This window comes from Parus major, chromosome 8 (assembly GCF_001522545.3).
Source record: "Parus major isolate Abel chromosome 8, Parus_major1.1, whole genome shotgun sequence".
Taxonomy (NCBI): Eukaryota; Metazoa; Chordata; class Aves; order Passeriformes; family Paridae; genus Parus; species Parus major.
In genome coordinates this window covers 5,856,374-5,875,664 of record NC_031777.1, presented here as the reverse complement: position 1 = coordinate 5,875,664, position 19,291 = coordinate 5,856,374, and the positions used below count along the sequence as shown (strand labels likewise).

At 41.2% G+C, this 19,291-nt stretch overlaps 2 protein-coding genes across 10 annotated transcripts in view; one reads left to right on the top strand and one right to left on the bottom strand.

Moving 5' to 3' along the window:
- TPR (translocated promoter region, nuclear basket protein) overlaps positions 1–1,447 on the bottom strand; it is a 34,280-nt gene extending 32,833 nt beyond the window's left edge. For 2 of the 4 annotated variants that reach the window (XM_015636092.3, XM_015636093.3), the window contains exon 1: positions 1,270–1,447. In XM_015636092.3, coding sequence (XP_015491578.1) covers positions 1,270–1,420 — 151 coding nt within the window. In that variant the 5' untranslated portion in view covers positions 1,421–1,447. The remainder of the gene's footprint in view (positions 1–1,269) is intronic. The other 2 variants (XM_015636094.3, XM_015636095.3) reach the window with 1 other exon arrangement.
- Positions 1,448–1,477: 30 nt separating this feature from the next.
- On the top strand, positions 1,478–17,536 carry ODR4 (odr-4 GPCR localization factor homolog). 6 transcript variants are annotated; one of them, XM_015636097.2, is made up of 14 exons: positions 1,478–1,587; positions 2,868–3,001; positions 3,098–3,229; positions 3,621–3,716; positions 4,818–4,924; positions 5,643–5,679; positions 5,802–5,942; positions 6,492–6,587; positions 7,051–7,116; positions 8,758–8,886; positions 9,547–9,637; positions 10,576–10,761; positions 15,819–15,911; positions 16,457–17,536. In XM_015636097.2, the coding sequence occupies exons 2-14, from the start codon at positions 2,903–2,905 to the stop codon at positions 16,522–16,524; spliced, it is 1,341 nt and encodes a 446-aa protein (XP_015491583.1). In that variant the 5' UTR covers positions 1,478–1,587; positions 2,868–2,902; the 3' UTR covers positions 16,525–17,536. The 6 variants fall into 6 exon arrangements, with proteins under 6 accessions (XP_015491583.1, XP_033372438.1, XP_033372439.1 ...); XM_015636096.2 differs by lacking the exon at positions 1,478–1,587 and adding an exon at positions 1,694–1,796; XM_015636098.3 differs by lacking the exon at positions 1,478–1,587 and adding an exon at positions 1,914–1,932.
- Positions 17,537–19,291: the final 1,755 nt, after the last annotated feature.

Sequence of the window (19,291 nt, the reverse complement as noted above, 5' to 3'; positions counted from 1 at the left end):
CAGAACTAATCCCACTCTTGGGCAGGATGGGCTTCTAAGGAAGCACTGAGGGATGTTCATTTATTTTCTTCCTCTCAAACATTACAATTACAAATAATGCTGCTCCTCCTGCCACACACAAGAATGAACCTGGAAGACAGTAACTAGCTAAAATCTGTGGGTTACATTTATTTACGCCACACTTCAATAATACATTTACCAAGATTTCTACCATGAAAGACTGAAAGGTACAAGTAAAGTTTACATCAGAAGTGTGTCACATCCTCTACAAATTAACTCATATTCACAACCTCACATTCTTGTCTCCTGTTCTCTGCCAGGATTATTGTTCTGTGATCAACTCATCTCCAAATCAGTATCAAAATATTTATTCCATCAGGGTGATTTTCCATCAGGAATGGATTTGACAGTAAAATATAAACCTAAGGCTGTTTGAGGGCTATGTGAACAAAGCTGTATTTCTCCTCCACAACGAGGACCAAAGCAGACTGAAGCACAGAAGTGTTTAGTTTGGAAGAGACACCTAAGATCAGAGTCCAACCATTGGCCAGCATTGCCAAGGCCACCACTGATCCATGTCCTCAAATGCTACATCCACAGGGCTTTAAAATCCCACCATGGATGGGGATTCCACCACTGCCCTGAGCAGCTGTGCCAGGGCTGGAAAACCCTTTCATTAAAGGATTTTTTCCCCAATATCGAACCTGAACTTTCCCTGATGCAACTTGAGGCCGTTTCCTCTCACCCTGTCTCTGTTCCCTGGGAGCAGAGCCCGACCCCCCTGGCTGTCCCCTCCTGTCAGGGAGTTGTGCAGAGCCAGAAGGTCCCCCCTGAGCCTCTTTTTCTCCAGGCTGAGCCCCTTTCCCACCTCCCTCAGCCACTCCTCATCAGACCTCTGCATATCAATGTAGTTAAAAACCTGACCAAAAGCTGTTCTTCAAGAGCACTTCAAACACAGTTTTAACCCTGAACGTCTCTTAGAAAAAAAAACAAAAAAAAACCAAAAACCAAACCAAAAAAAAACCAAAAAAACAAAAAACCCCACAAAAAAAAAAACAAAGTGAAAAAATACTCCAGGAGCCAAAGCGAAAGATAAACACCCATCAGGTGCCACTGCAGGCCCCTTCCCAGCCCCCTCCCGGCCCCACAGCCCCCAGGGCAACCCCCGAGAGTCTCTGGAAGACAACATCGCATTCCGCGCTATGCCCGCGCTGCCTCCCCTGAGCACAGGGACCGCGGCCCCTCCGCGGGCCCGCCGCCCGCACTCACCACTGTCCACCTTGAAGCGCTCATGCCGAGCACGCAGCCCGTCGATCTCGCCCTGCTGGTCGCCCAGGAAGCGCTCCAGCTTGCCCTGCACGGCACGGGGCAGCTTGGCGAGCTCAGCCCGCTCCAGGAGCTGCTGCAGTACGGCCGCCATGGCTCCAGCACGGCACCGCCTGCCGCCGGGCACGCTTCCGCTTCCGGCACGGCCGCGCCGCCCGCCATCATGGGTGTGGCGGCAGCGTCGCGTCATCGCCACAGTCGGGCTAGGAGACCACACGGCCTCTTCGCCATGACGAATACGGAGCTAGCTCTGCTTCTAAGGTGACCTGTGTGTCCGGGAGGTGCCGGGGAAGCGCGGACACTTCCGCCACTCCCAGCATGGCGGTGCGGGGGGGGGGGGGGGGGGGGATGAGGCTTTGCGCCACCTCGCTCATCCTTTTCCCGCGCTCCGCTCGGCATTGGCGTGCATCATCTCATTGCGCCGCGGCGCTTACCGATGACGTAGGACCTGCCACCTCTGCTCGGCTGAGGTAAGGGTGGCTGTCGAAATTGGGGATGTGCAGGTGCTGAACCCTGGCGGTCCGGAGGTGCTGATTCCGGGCATGTGCAGGTGTTGAGCGCGGGGGTCTGAAAGTGCTGAGCCCGACTGTGGGGGCATGAGTTGAGGTGTGCGAGCCCCTTCCCTATGGAGGTTCAGGATGCCCTTTGCTTCTTCACCCTGTGCTCTTGCGCTTCAGCTTTTTAATGCTTAATTCTTTAGGAGAGCTCTCCAGGCATGAAGGGGTTTTCAGACTAGCCCTACAGGGAAGGGATGGGAGTCTGTGGCAGCCCTCATGGCCTGGGTTCTGCGGGGGATCTGCAAAGGCGGCTTATTGGAATGTCTGCAGATGCTGTGCTTTGAGTCCTTGGGAACTGGATGTGTAGGGCATGTTAAAGGACTTGCGTGGAAATGTGCAAATCCTTGTGTGAATGGAGCAGTACATCCTTTAGAAGTGTCATGCAAGCAGATACTGTTTCTTGGAGGCATTTCAAAATCCATATCCTGGGTTCAGTTTTGGGCCCCTCATGACAAGAAAGACATGGAGGGGCTGGAGCATGTCCAGGAAAGGGAACAGAGCTGGAGAAGGGGCTGGGGCCCCAGGAGAGGCTGAGAGAGCTGGAGGGCCTCAGTCTGGAGAAAAGGAGGCTCAGGGGGGACCTTCTGGCTTTGCACAACTCCCTGACAGGAGGGGACAGCCAGGGGGGGTCGGGCTCTGCTCCCAGGAACATGGGATAGGACAAGGAAAAATGGCCTCAAGCTGTGCCAGGGGAGGGTCAGGTCGGATGTTGGTAAAGTTTATTCACTGAAGGGATTGTCCAGCCCTGGCACAGCTGCTCAGGACAGGGATGAAGTCCCCATCCCTGGAGGGATTAAAAAGCCATCTGGATGTAGCATTTGGAGACATGGGTAAATGGAGGGCATGGAGGAATGGCTGGACTCGATGACCTTGCAGGGATTTTTCAAACAAAGAGTTCTAAAAGATCTTTGTGTGAGACTTGTTCTCCTGTACCTATTGCAGTGAATGTACCTTATTTCACCATATGCATTGTGTGTTTTGTAGGTTGGAACTACAAGACCTCACTTAAACCTGGAGCCATGGGTAGAACATACCTTGTTGAGGAGAGTATTGGGCAGTATTTGACGGAGCTCAGCACGAAGGTGAAGCCATATGTCACGGGCTTGTTGATAGGGCAGGTAGGTGTGGAATTGTCCTTCCATTCATTCCTGTGAACTTGGGAAACCCCTTTTCACCAGTCTCAAGGTGTTGCCTTCTATTGATGTTTTGGCAAGTGCTCCCCACAACGGGACTATGTCATTCGGGCTGTGCGAACCCCTCTCAAGGAGCAGCAGGAGGAGGAGAGTGTGGGCCCTCCCAAGCTGGCATCCCTGGATGAGGAGTGGATCACCACACATGCCAGTCAGGTGAGAACTACTGTGGGAGGTGACAAAGAGGTGGGATGAACAAGAGGGAAATAAGATCGACACAAAGGATCTCAGCACTTGTGTCATCTTAAGTCCTTTTCTCCAAGTGACAGAGGCCTTGTAACCATGCTGTGCACAGATGTTTTAAACCAGAAATAGCCTTATTGTTTTCAGGTTTTTTGTTATTACTGAAGGGAGAACACTTTCAGGATATGTTCCTGCATGGAGAGGGTCCTGTAAGTGAAAACCTTTGTCTCCCTTACTTCACTTCTTCTCTTGGTGCAGACTTGTCTCACCAGTCATTTTTGATACTTACTTGATCATTTTTGATCGAGTTACATGGTTTCTAGATTGCCAATCCTATTAATAAGTGCTCATTTTTATTTTCAAGGTGTCCAGAATGCTCCCTGGGGGGTTGCTGGTTCTTGGTGTGTTTATGATTGTAACTCCAGAGCTGGCAAAAGACGGTCAAAATGCTTTGCGCAAGGTAAGCAGAGATGCTGCTGGAAGGACGGCAGCATATTTAGCTGTGCATGTGAGGAATTTTCTGTCATTGACTTGGCTAAAATACAGTTGTTTTGTTGCTTTATTTCACAAGCTTTGTGCTTTGACATATGGTTTTGAGACTGGAACTTCAGAAATCCCTGTTGTGGGACAGTGTTTGTTAACCTCCTGTTTGTTGCTGTAATAACAAATCTGAATTTGTATTTACTGTGTTTATCAGTATTTACTGAATGTGCACATTCTGGCTTGGGAAAACATCCTCAAGATTTATATCAAGCTAAATCCTTGTGGCACAAGTGCTAGTGATGTTAACACATTAGCTTTCCTTGTCTAAATGAATCACTCAGTTTAGAGGTGCTTACAGTAGTGAAAGATCTATAATACTGATTCCTTTAGAGAAACGTCTTGTCTAGGACATGCACTTGACTTAGGGGTCCGGTACTAAATTTAGAACGTACTCAGAACTACATGATAGACTTAAAATGCATTATTGTTACAGTATTGGGGCATCTACTGCCATATTTGCTTCCAGTTCTGAAAATATATGTTCATTTTATCATTTTTCTAACATAATCATGATGAGTGATTTAAACATGAGCAGGTTTGGCAGCCTGAGATCTAAGAGTCAATTTTGGCAGTTCAGTGTAATTGCATCTCAGTTGTGCTTAATGAAACTGGCAGCTGGCTAAAAAGGGTGAGCTGTGTGCAGGTGATCAGTGATTGATGAATTTAAAATTGGGGGGGGATTTGTTTTTTATAATTAGTAGTAGCTCTTTTGCACAGCTTTCCTGGCCCAGCTGATAGGCACAAAACTGTAATATGTCTGTAAGGAGAAAAACATGTAGGTTAGACATGTGAGTGTGTACTGCTTGCTTTGGTTTATAAGGGAGCGAAATTAAGATTTCACAAGCCTTTTTCACTTTGGGGAAAAGTGCCTCTGAACCCCTGTTGAGTGTTCTTTTAATGTAAGCTGTTTTTCTTGCTTATACATAACTTTGATATCACTTGGACTTAAAATTTTAGTACAATACTATTTTCTAGGAATTATAGTGCGTATTTTTGCAATATATTTTTTTGTCTTTAGCTAATCTTCTCAGTGGAAAAGTCCTTGAGTAAAAGAAGGCTCTGGAAACCTGCTGAGGAGGAGGTCTCAGACAGAGCAGCACTTCAAATCTGTTCTGCTACAAAAAAGTATCCTTTATGAGCAAGTTTTATTGACTGAGGCTGCTATCCCAACCTCTTTTATCCAGTTACTGCTGAATAAATAAGAATTAGGGAGGAGGAGGCTGTTTAAGTTCAGCTAGATATGTATAAGTTGAAATAATGAAGTTTTCTGATTAGCCATGGTTAAGACTATTGACCCTCTTGTCCTTGCAAAATTTCCATCATTTCTTATGAGGTATGTCTGTGTGACAGCATCAAATGACACCTTTCCCAGTCAGTCCTGACTTGCGTAAACTGAAAAAACCCCATCTAAATTACTGTTTGGCTTTTTGAATTGCTGTTACCATTGGTTCTTGCATGAAATTGGGGGAGCAGCAGGTCAGTGGGATTAATACTAGAGCTGCAGCAGAACGCAGGAGCTGTTGGTAATGACATCATACAAGGAGAGGAAGCAAGGATTTTTCTCTGAGAGGGGAGAGAGATGAGGAAAAATTACAAATTGGTGCCTTGGTGCTTCTGTCAATACATATTGGTTTTAATTTGTAAGTGATAGCACAGCATCATTGTGGTAGTTGGAGATTATAGGCAAATGTTTTGTCACTTTTTTACACTGATGAAGGGTGAGAACTTGCTTCAGAGCATAAATTAGCTCGACAAGGAAGTTTAGTAGAGGACAAAGTTAATTGTGAATTGTTTTTAGTTGTTCCCTTGCTTTTCACTGGATCTTTTCCTTTAAATAGCACAGAGTAGTTTGCCGCACCTACGATGTTCAGGACCCAAAGGTAAGCTTGTCCTGCTGTGCCACACACAGCTTTTAATGCATGGCAAGTAATGCTAAAACCCAAAAAAGCCTCAATACAGTGCTTTGGATAGATGCTTTATGGCTTTTCTTCTCTGCTCTCAGAGTTCAGCTAAACCAGCAGACTGGAAGTACCAGAGTGCTCTGACTGCTTCCTGGGTAGCTTTGGGCTGCACAGTAAATGTGAACATCCATATTCCACTTCTTGCTACTTCCCCCAACCACGACCTGGAGAAGAATACCAAGGTAATTCACTGTCTGCACCAGTTCTTACACACCCATTTCTCTGCTGAAAATTAAATAAGAGAGAAAGAGTACATTGCAGGAGAGGAGTAGGACTAATAAGTGGAAAATGTTTAGCAATTATTCCTCTTTTAAATGTAACTCTTCTGCTGTGCTCAGTGAGAAATTTCCTTTGTTCAAAATTATGTAATAATTGTCATGAGTATCCCAGGTAACCTCTCTGGTGCCTCACCTAATGAAAGGTTACACCCAGTTCATGCAGGGCTATGCTTTTGCTATGAGTTGACTTTCAATGGGCTGCAACCATCTCTACAACCCCCAAATCCCTGGGGTGGCACTTCAGTATTTTGCAATGCTTGCTTCTTAATTTGTTCTGAATGTGGTCTATTTAAAGGTTGCCTTTGGAAAAACGTAGATTTTTCAGATATTTTAAAACTCTCTCAGAGTAACTGTTAAAACACATACTTCTGTAAGTTTCAGCATGGTACTGTCCAACCCTTCAGTAAAATTCTTTCCTCTTTCTTGTGATTTTTTTTTTCACTTATTTTAAAGAATGGGTTAAACCGATGGTCAAAACAGATAGAAGACAGTGTTTTTCTGATCAATGGCCAAGTTAAAGATGAGGATACAGAACTGCTGGAAGGGCAGGTGAGTACCAAACAAGGAGGAATTGAGCTCTAACAGATGTATGGTTGGAACCTCTGTGTGGCAAAGCATTGACTGAGACATCTCCTGTGCAGTATTGTTGATCTGATTGGCTGTTCCAAGTAACTCATTCACAGGACTACACGTGTTCTCAGCTCCATTCCTGCAGATGCCTCTCCCTCCTCGGGCTGTGTGAATGCAGTAATTATGTGTGAAGTGACTGAAACATTTCCATTACAGAGCCCAGAGTGAGGTGTGAATGACATTTCAAAGACCTACGTCTGTCACCTCGTTGGCTGATGCATTCATCTCTCAGTTTTGTGGTTCTATTCTCATAGTTGGTTTCTAAGTGCTGTTTTTCTCTCTCAAAGGCTATAAACTAGGGCATACTCTGTGCCATAGTGAGGAGGCTGTTTCAGGAACTAATTTTCCTGTTTCATGACACAAAGAATTTTTTTCCCCTCAGAAAAAGTTCAGAGGAAATACTCAGCCCAGCACTCAGTTTTCTGATGTCAAGGTTCTGACACAGCTGGTAAGTTTTTAGTTTAAGCTCGCCTTTAAATTATAAAATTGAGCACAAAATGAAATAACAAGGTTCTCAATTATTGTCTAGAAATTGTCACTTAGTCCTAAGACTTTTTTTTTTCCCACTTGGATATTGAATGTGAAACTGATTGTCAACAGATCTGCATATTTTGTGCCTTTAGAAATTCTTGTGGTGTGATAATCATGTTGTCCATGAATTCCACAGTATAGCTGAAAGACTGGAGAACAGGTTATGGCAAAGAAGTCCTGTGATTAATTCATTTGGTAATAAGATACTTGTAGGTACCTGTGTACATTGATTTCAAGTGACTTTGCATCTGAAGTTCAGGGTCATCCCCACACTTCAGCTTGCCCTGACTAGCTTGGACATTCACTTGGATGTTTTTTCAGAAGCTCAGCTTCCAGCTCTGGATTAAGGCACAGATCCAGTGAGCTAAATCATCATCTGGAACTGCTGCATCTGTCAGAAGTTTCCTCCCTACCAGAGCTGTGAAGAACCATGAATTTGGTGCCCCAGTCTTGAAGTCCAGATGTGTCCAGGCATTGTTTCATGGCCTTCTATATTTTGTGAGGTGCTTCCTGGATTCTCAAAGTTATGTTCAGCAAAACTAGAAGTGTTTCCAATGCCATTTTAAGGACTCCATGAGTATCTCAGCTTCTTTTGTTGTCACTATCTGTTGTATTGAGGTTAGTTGCTGCAGGGAGAGGAAATCTTTTTTGGCAGAAGTGGTTTGTGCAGCTGATGTGGAAGTTCTGCATCCCAGTGTTTCCAGGTGTTGCCCTGGAGTGCTTCGTGCTCACACTCATTGTTGTGGTAATTAAGGAAAGCATTTCTAGGTAACAGTTTGATGCAGCTCTCAGTGTGACCACGTGTATAATTGGTAGTGACTGATGGGATGACTCCCAGCAGACCATAGGTTACACTGATTATAGCAAACATGAAAACTTCATTGTTTAAAAAAGTCTGGAAAACACTTATCACTTGCAATACTGTTATTTGCCACATGTGGATGCTAACTCTGAAACAGAGAGCTGTAGAAATTGCAGGCCACATAGCTTCTCAGTCTTGCCTGAGAAGGTGGCCTGGGAAATTCATAAGGAGGATTCAAAACAATCCTCAGAGATAGAAAACAGCCTTGCAGGTGTTGTTTCTCTGTCTCTTGTTTTCTTTGCAGGAGAAGGTCGGGGGGTGTGTGCCCCACTGACCAATGATGGTAATGTAGCAGTTTACTAACCAATAAGAGTTTCCTTTCTGTACTTTCCACGTATCTGTCTATAAAGAGACCTGAAGTAATAAACTAAGAAAAATTCTCCTGAGAGACTCCTAGAGAGTCTGTCGCTCTTTTCGCCGTTCCTGATAGAGTGACAGCCACAAACCCAGAAAGTTTTAAAATCTCATAAGATTTCAAGTGTTTGGAACACCTGGAGAGATAAACACATATTCCATAACAGAAAAGAGATTTTCAGTCTTACCTAACCAAATGAATAACTCAAATAAAATAAGCTATACATGATGAGGGAAACAGATTGTGTGTAAACACCTGCTGTTGGTTAGCTGGTTCTGGTTTTAGTGATTCTGCTGCAGGTGCCTGGGCCTGGGGTAAAAGTGGATGTGTTTGTTCCTCAGTGCCAGGGTGCCAATGCCAGGTCCACAGCGACGGTGCAAGTGTGCAGCGGTTCCATAAACCTCCGGGGAGCTGTGAAATGCAGGGCCTACATCCATAGCAACAAGCCCAAGGTTAAAGAAGCCATTCAGGTACTGAGCAGGGTCTTAGTCCATCAGAAACATTACGTGGTACTTGGCATACTGTTTTTTCTTTGCCAGAATGGTCTAAACTGGGGTCAAAATGTTGGATGGGGGATTACTTTAGAAGCCATGTGGGGTTAGTTAGTTTTTCTAACTCTTCTAGAGGGTGTGTGTGCTGTGGGTAAGGCTGGGCTCTGGGGAGTCTTTACACAAATTGTCAAAGGGATTAGGCTTTGCAGACTATAGTTTTATATTTAGAGGTAAAATTTATTATCTTTAGAGGTAAAATTCAGATTTACTTGCTCAGTAATTTATTTTTTTTCCTCTCACCGAGTCAATGTCTCATGATTATTTTTGTTTGGTTTTACTGGTAAATATCTAGAAGTTGCCAGTTCTTATCCTAACAATCCTAAAACATTTTTTCTGCTTTTCATTTTTGTTCTGTGGCTTTCCTTCTTGATAACAATTCTTTTGGTAATATTAGCTTCTCTTTATTAGTAAGTTACTGTTTATTAATTTGAAAATTCATACTAGTTTTTATTTTCTAGGGAAAAAACCTATTCTTTTGTCATGGGTTTAACATATGGGGGCTTCTTTCGTTATTTCTTCCTGGTTAAAATCTTTGCAAATAGCTTTGACATTCCTAATTATTTCACTGTGTCCTTGCAGGCTTTGAAAAGAGACATAATAAACACATTGAGTGATCGGTGTGAAATACTGTTTGAAGATCTGATTTTAAATGAAGGACCTCAGAAAAAAAGTAAGAAATAAAAAAACCCAACTCATATTTGCAGTGAATTTTGGTGGTTGTAGAAAATTCTATTATAGTGAAGTTCTAGTATGGTTAGAGCAGAATAAAAAGTAAAAGGTATAATTGCTGCTTGTCAGCCTTGGCTTTTTCTTAAATCTGTAAATTTGTTTGTCAAGTTAGTGTCCTTTGTTATCACAGCTTTTACACCATGTTTATGTTCAGTTCCTGTGACCACAAAATGCAATCCCAGCTTCTTCCTCACTCATCAGAAATTTTGTGATTTTTAAAACTTCTGTAGTTGAAACTCTTGTCTCTGAAGTTCCAACTGTACCTTTCACACTTTAAATTTTTATTTCAATTTTTATTTTTTAAATCCATGTATGGTGTTCCTATTAATATTGAAATGTGTTAAAGCTTGATAGAGACCATGCCAGTACTCCTTAAACTCCTTTAAGTTACTGCAGTTGTATTGTTGTCTTCTTGTGTTTAAACCAAAAAGGACTTAATTGACAAATCAATGGGAATATCTTGGGCAGGAAGAGCCTTTTCAATTGCTCGTAGTTCTGGGTCCCCTCTCTAGGTGGCACCCAAACTTTGTGGCTCTGAATGTGACACCCCTGCAATCCTTTGTGCTGGTGAAATCCTGCTCCTCGGGGAGCTCTTACCTGCAGGCTCTCCCAGAGCCCTCCTGCAAGTCATTCCAAAAGCTCTGCTTTGTGGTTTATGGTCTGTTTTGGAGCCGTGGGTATTTCTGAAGAGACTAATAATGTAAGGACATAAATCCACATAATAGCAGCCAACTAAACTAGGCATGTCTGAAAGCAGGGCTTCTACACAGGGACCTTGAGCTCTTTTGCAATGACTTTATCTTATGCTCAGAGATTATATAAGAATCTTATCATAACTCTCAAGGCTTTTTTTGGGATGGCATTTCTCTTTCTTTTTAGATTTTGAGAGGGAATATCATGTCTTGCCTCAGAGGCTGTTTGTCCCAGTTGCTGGATCCAGTGTGATGCTCAGTGATTATAAGTTTGGTGATGAGGCTGCTGGAGAAATCCAGGAACGTTTTGTGGAGATGTTGGATCAGCCTGTACAAGCTGAAGATATGCACATAGCTGAAGACATTAGCACAGGTAAATATCTGAGAACCAGGGCAGGCTGGGTCAGGGGCTAGAAAAATGCCTGACTAATGGCATAGGCCAGTTTTCTCTAGATATGGATATGCCTAAGGTCAACTTACTTCATATGCAACTCTAAGGATTAATAACGATTCATTACAGCTTAAATATATTGTGGAAAATGGTCAGGTTTCTAACAGTTTGTGTTTCTTGGAACGGATTTATTTTTCTCCTCTCAAATATTTTGTTTTTACAGTGCAGCCATGGCTGCAGCTCATGAGCTGCTGTAGAAACATGAAGAGATGGTTAACCAACGTTTGCATGTGCCACTCTGCTCATGAATTAGAGGGGATCCTTTATTGACAAATAAAGTCTTAAAAAATATCCTGTAAAATTTTATTTTTTACATTAATATATATATTTACACTTTCAGTAGTTCATCTTTTTAGTGCTAATTAGTTTTGAGACAAATTAGAATAAGGTGAGTGATTTAGTCAAATCTGCTGTTTTTTCACTACAGAATTAAAAACACTTTAATAATTCTTCTAGCAAAACATTCATATAGTCTAATGTGTCTTTCAAGAAGTTTTTATGCTACACCTGATGTTTTTTAAAATGCCAAATACCTTTCTTTATTCTCGGTGTTTTAATTTATGTACCAAATGCAGTGCCCAAACCTGAAGATTTGTGGTTCACCTGGAGTGAAAACAAAATTGAGAGCACTTTCCATTTTCTACTGCATGTCTTACAAGTTTGTGGTCTGATTATGAGACTGCTATATTAATTTTAATACAGATATTTTGCCATAATCTAGTTATGGAACTCTTCTTCCTTAATATTTCTTGTTTATATAATTCCCTGTTGGGTTTTTTTTCCCTTGCAATGTTGATTTCAATGTAGAATTCAAATATGACGCTGAAATGCACCTAATAACATTTCCTGTGGTCTTATGGAAGAGATTTTACTCCCCTTTTTTTTTCCCCCTTCAACATGCATATAAACTGCAGATTCCAGTTTTATAATTCAAATAAATCAAAAATCCAACACTAATTCTCAGATAAGAACTGTGAACACTTTTTAATGTTGGTATTTAGGGACAAAAACTGGGCAATGTAACCATTACTTGCTGCGCAGGTTGAACTGTGAGTGTTGATATTCTCCTTGACTTACACGTTAACTTGGAGGGGGCTTTGAGTTTCCTAATTTCAGAGCTAACAATAAATTCTTGTCTTTCTAAATGAATCAGCTCTCCCCAGGCTTTAACTAGACCTTTTAGCTGTGAAGTGACTCATCCTCTTGAGTAGTAAGAGGTGTACAGGAACCTCAAGGAAAACAGGAAAGCCAATAAAAATCTCTCTGGCATTATTAGAGTAACTTTAATACTCTTAAAACTAATTACTACTGAGCTTTAAGGAATCTGTGTAGCTTAAAGAAGCAAATGAGTATTGTTGTAGCAGTGGAGAGAAGTGTGGGAGGAGAGTGGTGATGAGTCAGTTCAGCTTTATTGCTTATGTAAGGTTGTGTGAGCTGCAGGTAGGAAGGAAGCACCTTTCTACTCACAGCAGGGCATCCCAAAGATTTGTCCCAACAATAGGTGTGATGGCAACAGAAAGAGCTTGGGTGTTCTTGTAGAGTGCTGCTTGTAGAGTTAACTGGGGGGTATTTATATTCCTTTTCTTTTAAAGAAAAGCAAATAGAAGTAGGTGTGTATTTTCTTTAAAAAAAAAAAAACCCAACCCACAAATTAAAATAATTGCATAGAAGAGAGTAAAAACATGCAAGGGGATTTTGGGAAAGCCTGGCCTTGTCTTGGTGATCACCACAAAGTTTGTCCGTTGAATGGGCTCTGTTAATAGCAGTGATATCAATAATACTGTCAACACAGCACTGTTCATTCTGATAATTAATGTTGAGGCATCAGTCACATCAGTGACACATCAGTGTGGTTTATTAAAATCACAAGTTATTTATACACTTTTATCGCACCAGGAAGGTCATTTTAGAAAGAGTCTGGTTAAATGCATGCAAAGTGTTCTGCATTCTAAAAAAAAAAAATCCCAGTAATTATGGGATTTGATTTTTATTGTTGCCTTGGTATGAAATGTCTTAAGTATTGCTGTGAACATGTTTTTTGTGTTATAATAAGAGTTTGTGGTTTGTCTTGTGCAAAGGCTTTTCCAGTGCATCATTTTGTCTTAGGAAGCATGTGTTGTTTCTCTAACTTTGTTAATAACAGTCAATATTCAGTAATTGGTTTGTAGGGAATTTTGTCATCAGCCTTTCTGTTTGTGTCACAGTTCCAGTGAGGCATCTACCTCAAATTAACTGGAAATGCTGTTCATATGTTTAAATATGTTCAAATGAGGTTCTGGGGAAAGTTTGCTGATGAAAAGAATTCTCTAAAATTCAAGAATACAAACAGGCTTTTGAAATAATTTGGGATTTTGTCGCTCTTTAAAATATGCATTTTAGAAGAAAAAGATCCAATCAGTATAGGAAAAATATTTATTTTTTAGGCAGCTTTTAGTCAAAACATGAATTTTTGAGGTCAGTTTTATGTGTTTACTGAACTTGGGCTCTCCTCTGTCTCCTGAAGTTTCAGTCTCTTGACTCCTTGTACAGCTCTCCAGTGGGGACACCAATGGGTCATACTTTAAAATTGCTTTGTGGAAAATAGAAAGTAAACTCTGGACTATTTATAAATGGAAGTCTTAAATAGCTGTAACACTATAATTTCAAGGTATTTAGTGCTCTAATACAGGCAACTGAAAACTCTGCATTTCTGATTTACTAAATCCCTGCACCTCCTTGGTGCAGGGGTTGAGCTGTTAAATACCCTGAGTGTACAGACAGAAATAAGACTTCAGCAGTGGTAATCACTTCCCCATCTTGGTTAGGAAACTGAAGAATTAAGCATTCATCTAATTGGTACTAGAAACCATCTGCTATGAAAATTCTTTTGTGTGATTTGTGCTACAGCTTTTCCACATGCAAATCTTTGGCATAAAGGCCTGCGGTAAATAAATAGTTCAAGGGTGGTTCTTTTTTCTTTTTTCCCTTTGTCTTTTTAATTTTTCCCCTCTTAACAGATGAGGAATGTGCAGCTGCCTTGATGTGCAGCTTTCAAAGGTCCTCTCAGCACAGGGAGGCACAAAGAAACCTCAAGTTAGAGGGCATGGACTGTCCTACCTGCCCATCAAATATACAGCAGTAAGGAACCTGCTGGAGCTGGACTCCAGAGGTGGCCCAAGAAATGTAGTCCTATTATCCCAAAGTGGGATGTTTTATGGAATTCAAAACTGACAGAAGTTTTTACTGTGCTAGTTTAAGATACTTACTTAAAACCTATCTTGGAACAGTTAATAACTTCTATAGCTGAAGACTTCTATTCATATTTTAGGCAGTTGAGGGAGTGTTTTTATTGGTACAAAGAAAATAATGATCTAGCCATGGCTTCATTGAGGACCAGTGGGATTCAGGGTTATTTGATAATTTCTCTTTTAAAAACACACTTAGCAGTGAAATATTGTTGAATTTACATGTATATGCTTCTCAGAGAGAGATATACAAGCAATGTCTTTATATAGCTCACTGTCCTGTTGAGTTTGGTATCAGTCAGTTAGTGATTTCTCTGCTGCAGTACATGCTATACCAATGCAGTGGGTTTAGGGATAAAAACCCTAAAGACGGGTTTTAGAAGCCTAGTTTGGGTGTTTTCCTGCAACAGGTCTTGTGCAAGTTTGACTTAAGGAGATTTTGAAGGCAATTATCCACATGACTCAACAGAAACAACCTTTCTGATCACATCTAGATTATCCATTTCCACCATAGCTAATGACAGAGAAAGTACTTCATGAATCATTTGCATATGAATCACACAAAGGATGTGCCTTATTACTCAAACATGTAATTTGTGATTTATTGCTGATGGATAACCCTTCTGTGGAAATGGAGATCTGTTTTTATTCAGATCAGTGTCTCATGGTCTTCTAAACCCTGATACCTGGTACTGCTGGGGGGTTTCCTTGTCTCCTTATCAGTCTGTTAGGCTTATTCTCTTACCTCAGCCTGCCTGTCCTGTTCTTCCCAGACACATCCAGCTCTCACTGCTGTGACAAACACTTTGTCTTACCCTTTGCTTGTGCAGAAGGTGCCTGTGGTTAAAGATTCTGAATTGTAATCCAGACTTTTGGCAAGTGAAGCCTTAGCAAACTCCTGGAAACAGGACTGCTGCAAATTGAAGGCCTTTGGCCCACCACCATCAAGCAGCCTTGTCACTGTGCGGGTGTATGGTGTATTCCATGCTGGCTCTATGTGGCTCAGACAAGATGGGCTGAAGGACTGGAGATTAATCCCCTTCTTTCTTTCTTTTTAGAAGCTAGCCCTTCTAACAAGCTGGATATAGCCAAGGGATTAGGAGATCTTTGCAAAGGAAATAGATACAGGTTTGAGTCCCATCCGCCTGGAAATAGACTCAACCTCTCTCACATCCTGGCTGGGAAGACTAAGGATTGAGTAATTCTTCCAACAGGAATGAGTCTTCCATGCCTGCTGCGAAAGGGTATTTTTAGGGGATCTTCAAAAAGAAGCTTCTGTGGTTGGAAAAAATGCATCTCTGTCTGTTGGGTAGGGAAGTGCTGCTGGGTTCATCCTCCCCTCTCGTGGCAGTGGGATTTGCATGTACCCTGAACTTGGGACAGATGGCTCTGAAAGGAAACTTTGATCTTGGAAGGTGCTTAATGGTACATTTTGGTGCTTCCCACTGTAGTAGTCAAATTCTCCCAGGCTATGCAAAGAGGGTTGGGAATGTTACTCTGGAAGCAGGGTGTGGAAAATGAGTTTTGGAAGAGGAACTCCTGAAATGTATTTTGTTTCTTTGGTTTTACCCTTCCAGCCACACAGCATAGTTTAGCACTGTGCTATTGCTGTTGTACCACTTCTACTGCAATAAACTGGTTTTTTTTACCATAAATACACTTTATAAAGTCGATGTGAAGTTCTTGGCCTTTTGAATTAATTCACTGTAAAACATAACTATAAATTTTTCCCTTCTTCCCTTGATTTCCATGCAGTTGATATTTGCCCAGTGGCTGACAGCCCGAGTGACACACAAGAGGCACAGCTGACAAAAGCAATGTTGCTGTTGAAACTCCAACAAAATATGGGTATGTTCCTTCAGATTTTTGCTATGGCTCTCCAGAACCTGCAGTGGGCCCTTTCAGGACTCTTAGTTCTCACAGCATCCTAATTGTCAGCTCAGAAATTCAGGGAGCACCAGCCACGGAACTATCCTTTCCATTGCAACTTCTTCATGGTACTGCCTTGTCCAGCTCTTAGAGATCTGTCTGCCCTTAGTTCAGCTCTCTCTGCTGTGCGTCTGCTTATATTGAAATAGATACACTTTCGTCAACAAAGTAGTTACTTCTGATTTCTATTAATTATTAAAAATGGAATATAGTAACTGGAAGATTAAATAGGAGAAGTAAATATGCGTTTGGTTTGAATGTAAAGATGTTTTCCCTTACATAATCAGAGTTTTGGGGGTTTCTGTCTCCTCAGCTGCATCAGTAATGAGCATGCTAATAACAGTAGTTTTTGGGGTAGCTCTTTTTGTTTCTCCTTGTGCTCATTTCCCTGGACCCACCCTCCCCTCCCTGCCTGCTGCTGCCTGTGCTGCCCTTCCCTCACTGCCTCTTCCCTCTGGATTTAGGGCTGGTCATGGCAGCCGCAGTTGCAGTCCTGGCATCGATTTTCTCCTTCAACTACTTCAGTGATTGATATCCAGTGATTAAACTCCAGCCACCACAGTTCCTGGGAAGTGTTGGCCATTCACAAGATGGAAATAGCTGGGGTTAAGATATTAATAATTCGGAATTGTTGCCTAAATCTCACCAGGTAGATGTGCAATGTAAACTGTAATGGTAGGTTCAGTTACCTTGTTCCATCATACACTTCCTAGATCAAGTAGAATTATACACTTAGAGAATCAAGTAGAGGGTGAATCAGGTTTAAAAGAAACTAACCCTGTCACTCTGTATAAATGAATGATAATATTTTCTGGAGATGTCCCTTAAAAAAATATAGAATCTGGCTCCTTTAATGCTAAATGCTGCTCCTGGTGTTTCTCAGGGTATTGGTAAAACCTGCATAATGACCTGGTATGACAATTCCTGCTTCAAGGGTTCCTTTGTGAAGAGAAATCTTATTTTGTTACAGTTAATTTGGGGGAAAATTAGTTTTAATGAAGCTAGCATTTAACTGTACACATTGTTTTAGATAATATTGGCTAACTAGCATAAAATGCATACAAATAGTTTCTAAAAGTTTCAAAACTAGACCAAGGCAGCCTGTAAATAGCTTGGTTCAAGATTGAAGAGCTCAGGAATCAATGAAATGCATGGCATTGCTGAGCTATGTGTATACTGCTGCCTTTTGACTCAGTGCCTCCTGATGAGGATATCTGTCCAGCTCCAATACAATTATTGTTATCTTGCAATTTTAACTATTTCTGTGACAGTTACACCTAGACAGGCCTTGTGTGTTATCTTGTAGATACGGGCAAGTTATCAAAATTACTGCTAATCAGGATTTTTAGATTATAAAAAGAGAGCTTTCCATTATGAGAGATTCTCCTGGGGATGTTGGCCAGTTACATGTTTACTTGACATAAGGAAAGTGGAAGGAGGGAATTAATTCTAGTAATAAAGATAATCTGTATATGAAATGTGATGTTTACTTGGAACTGAACTACAACAGAAAAGAATTAAAGACATTTTAATACCAATGCAAATTTGTTTGTTTGTTTGTTTGTTTGTTTGAAGGCAGTGGAAGACAAAAAATAAACCCTTTGATTCTAAAGCATAATCAAGTATCTACTGGAATACCTTTATTAAAGGTAACTCTGAGAAAGGCTTTACTACTATTGCGTGTGCATTCTGTTTTACATGTTTGGAAAAAAGGGCTGCTTTTAGTATTGAAAGTTTTAGTATTGTAATTTAGTACTGTAAAGTATTTAGTATTGTAAATTTTGAAAGACCATGTTGACCTTCTGTCCTCAGCATTGCTCAGGTGGGGATTCCTAGAGGAAGATGGTGTTGTATTAGAGGCACTGGGTTCAGCTGTGGTTGAACCCAGTTTCAACTGTGGGTTTTAGAATTGCTTTTTATTCTGTACCACTGAGTGGAATCAATAGGCAGGAATAGGGAGGACAGATGACATCCAGGGGAGCCTGAGGGTTGTCCAGAAAATGGGAGAAATTTTATAACATTCTTCAGAATATGGTTGGTTTAAAAATTTTTTTTTTTGAAGAATAGGGTGGGCTTTTGGAAGTAAGAAAAAAAAAGATTTTTCTTTAGTTGCCTGTAACACAAAACTCAGCCACTCAGAAGTGAAGTACAGCATCTCAGACACCTGAGAAGAAAATTGTCCTGAAACACTTCTTAGAGTTGTTCAATAGAGCTTGTGGGATGCATTATTTCAGGGATCCCTCTGCAAAGACCTCTTCTGCTTTTTTCTTCCCTCTACGAACTTATTCAGTGCTCAATAAATGATCCTTTTCTTTGTGGTGATGGTTAAATTAATCCTAGAACTAACTAGGTGTCAGGGATCTCATTTTCCAGTTTGGGCTTGGAAGAAGTTGCTCTAGTGGAGATTTTGGGTATAATATAGGAGACAGTTGAAGTACCATCTGTGCAGTAAGAAATTAATTAAACCTGTGACAGAAAAAATTGGTAATTTGACTTGTACCTACAGATTGAGCCTTCCAATCATCCTGCCATGAGGAAATAGTGGATGTAGAAGAAAGCGGGTTCTCACTTGTCTAAGAATTACAGGACTAACCAAGAGGGGATTTCATTGTCCCATCCTTTCTTGTGCCATTTTGTACCATTGAGAGTGTTAAAAAATGAGGGCTTTAAGATAAATTAAAATGTGTGTATAAGAGAAAAGGAAAACAACCTTTTAAAAATATATCTCCTGACTAGTGCATAACTCTAGCTCAGGCTTCATTGTTGGTTTATCCTTTTCCTATCTGTCACCCCAGGACACACTCTGAAGCTTTCAGTCTGAGAAAACTCCACTGTAACTGATACTGAGCTTTGTTAATTCATGTCCATGATTGCAGATACATATTTATTTTAATATGTAAGAGTCCAGAGTGGTTTGGACTTCCACACCTGAAAATCAGGCTCTTTTAAGAATAGTTCTAAAATTTATGATACTAAATTGTTTTACAGAATCATAATTTTCTGTGCCACGAGATTTTAAAATGTAGTTTTAAAAGCCTCAGTCGTCTTAGTCACTGAGGTTTATAATTGCTCACATCTGAGGGCAGCATTTGTGTGGTTAAATTGTGACAGGTTCTGATGGTTTGACCCCAGCTGGCAACTAAGAACCACCCAGGGCTTATTCGCTTCCTTGGGGCAAGGGGCAGGAGGGTTGGGACAAAGATAAAACTCTTGGATTGCAATAAGAACAGTTTAATAATTGAAATAAAGTACAATATAATAATAGTAGTGGTAATAATAATGATGATGAAAAGGGCGAT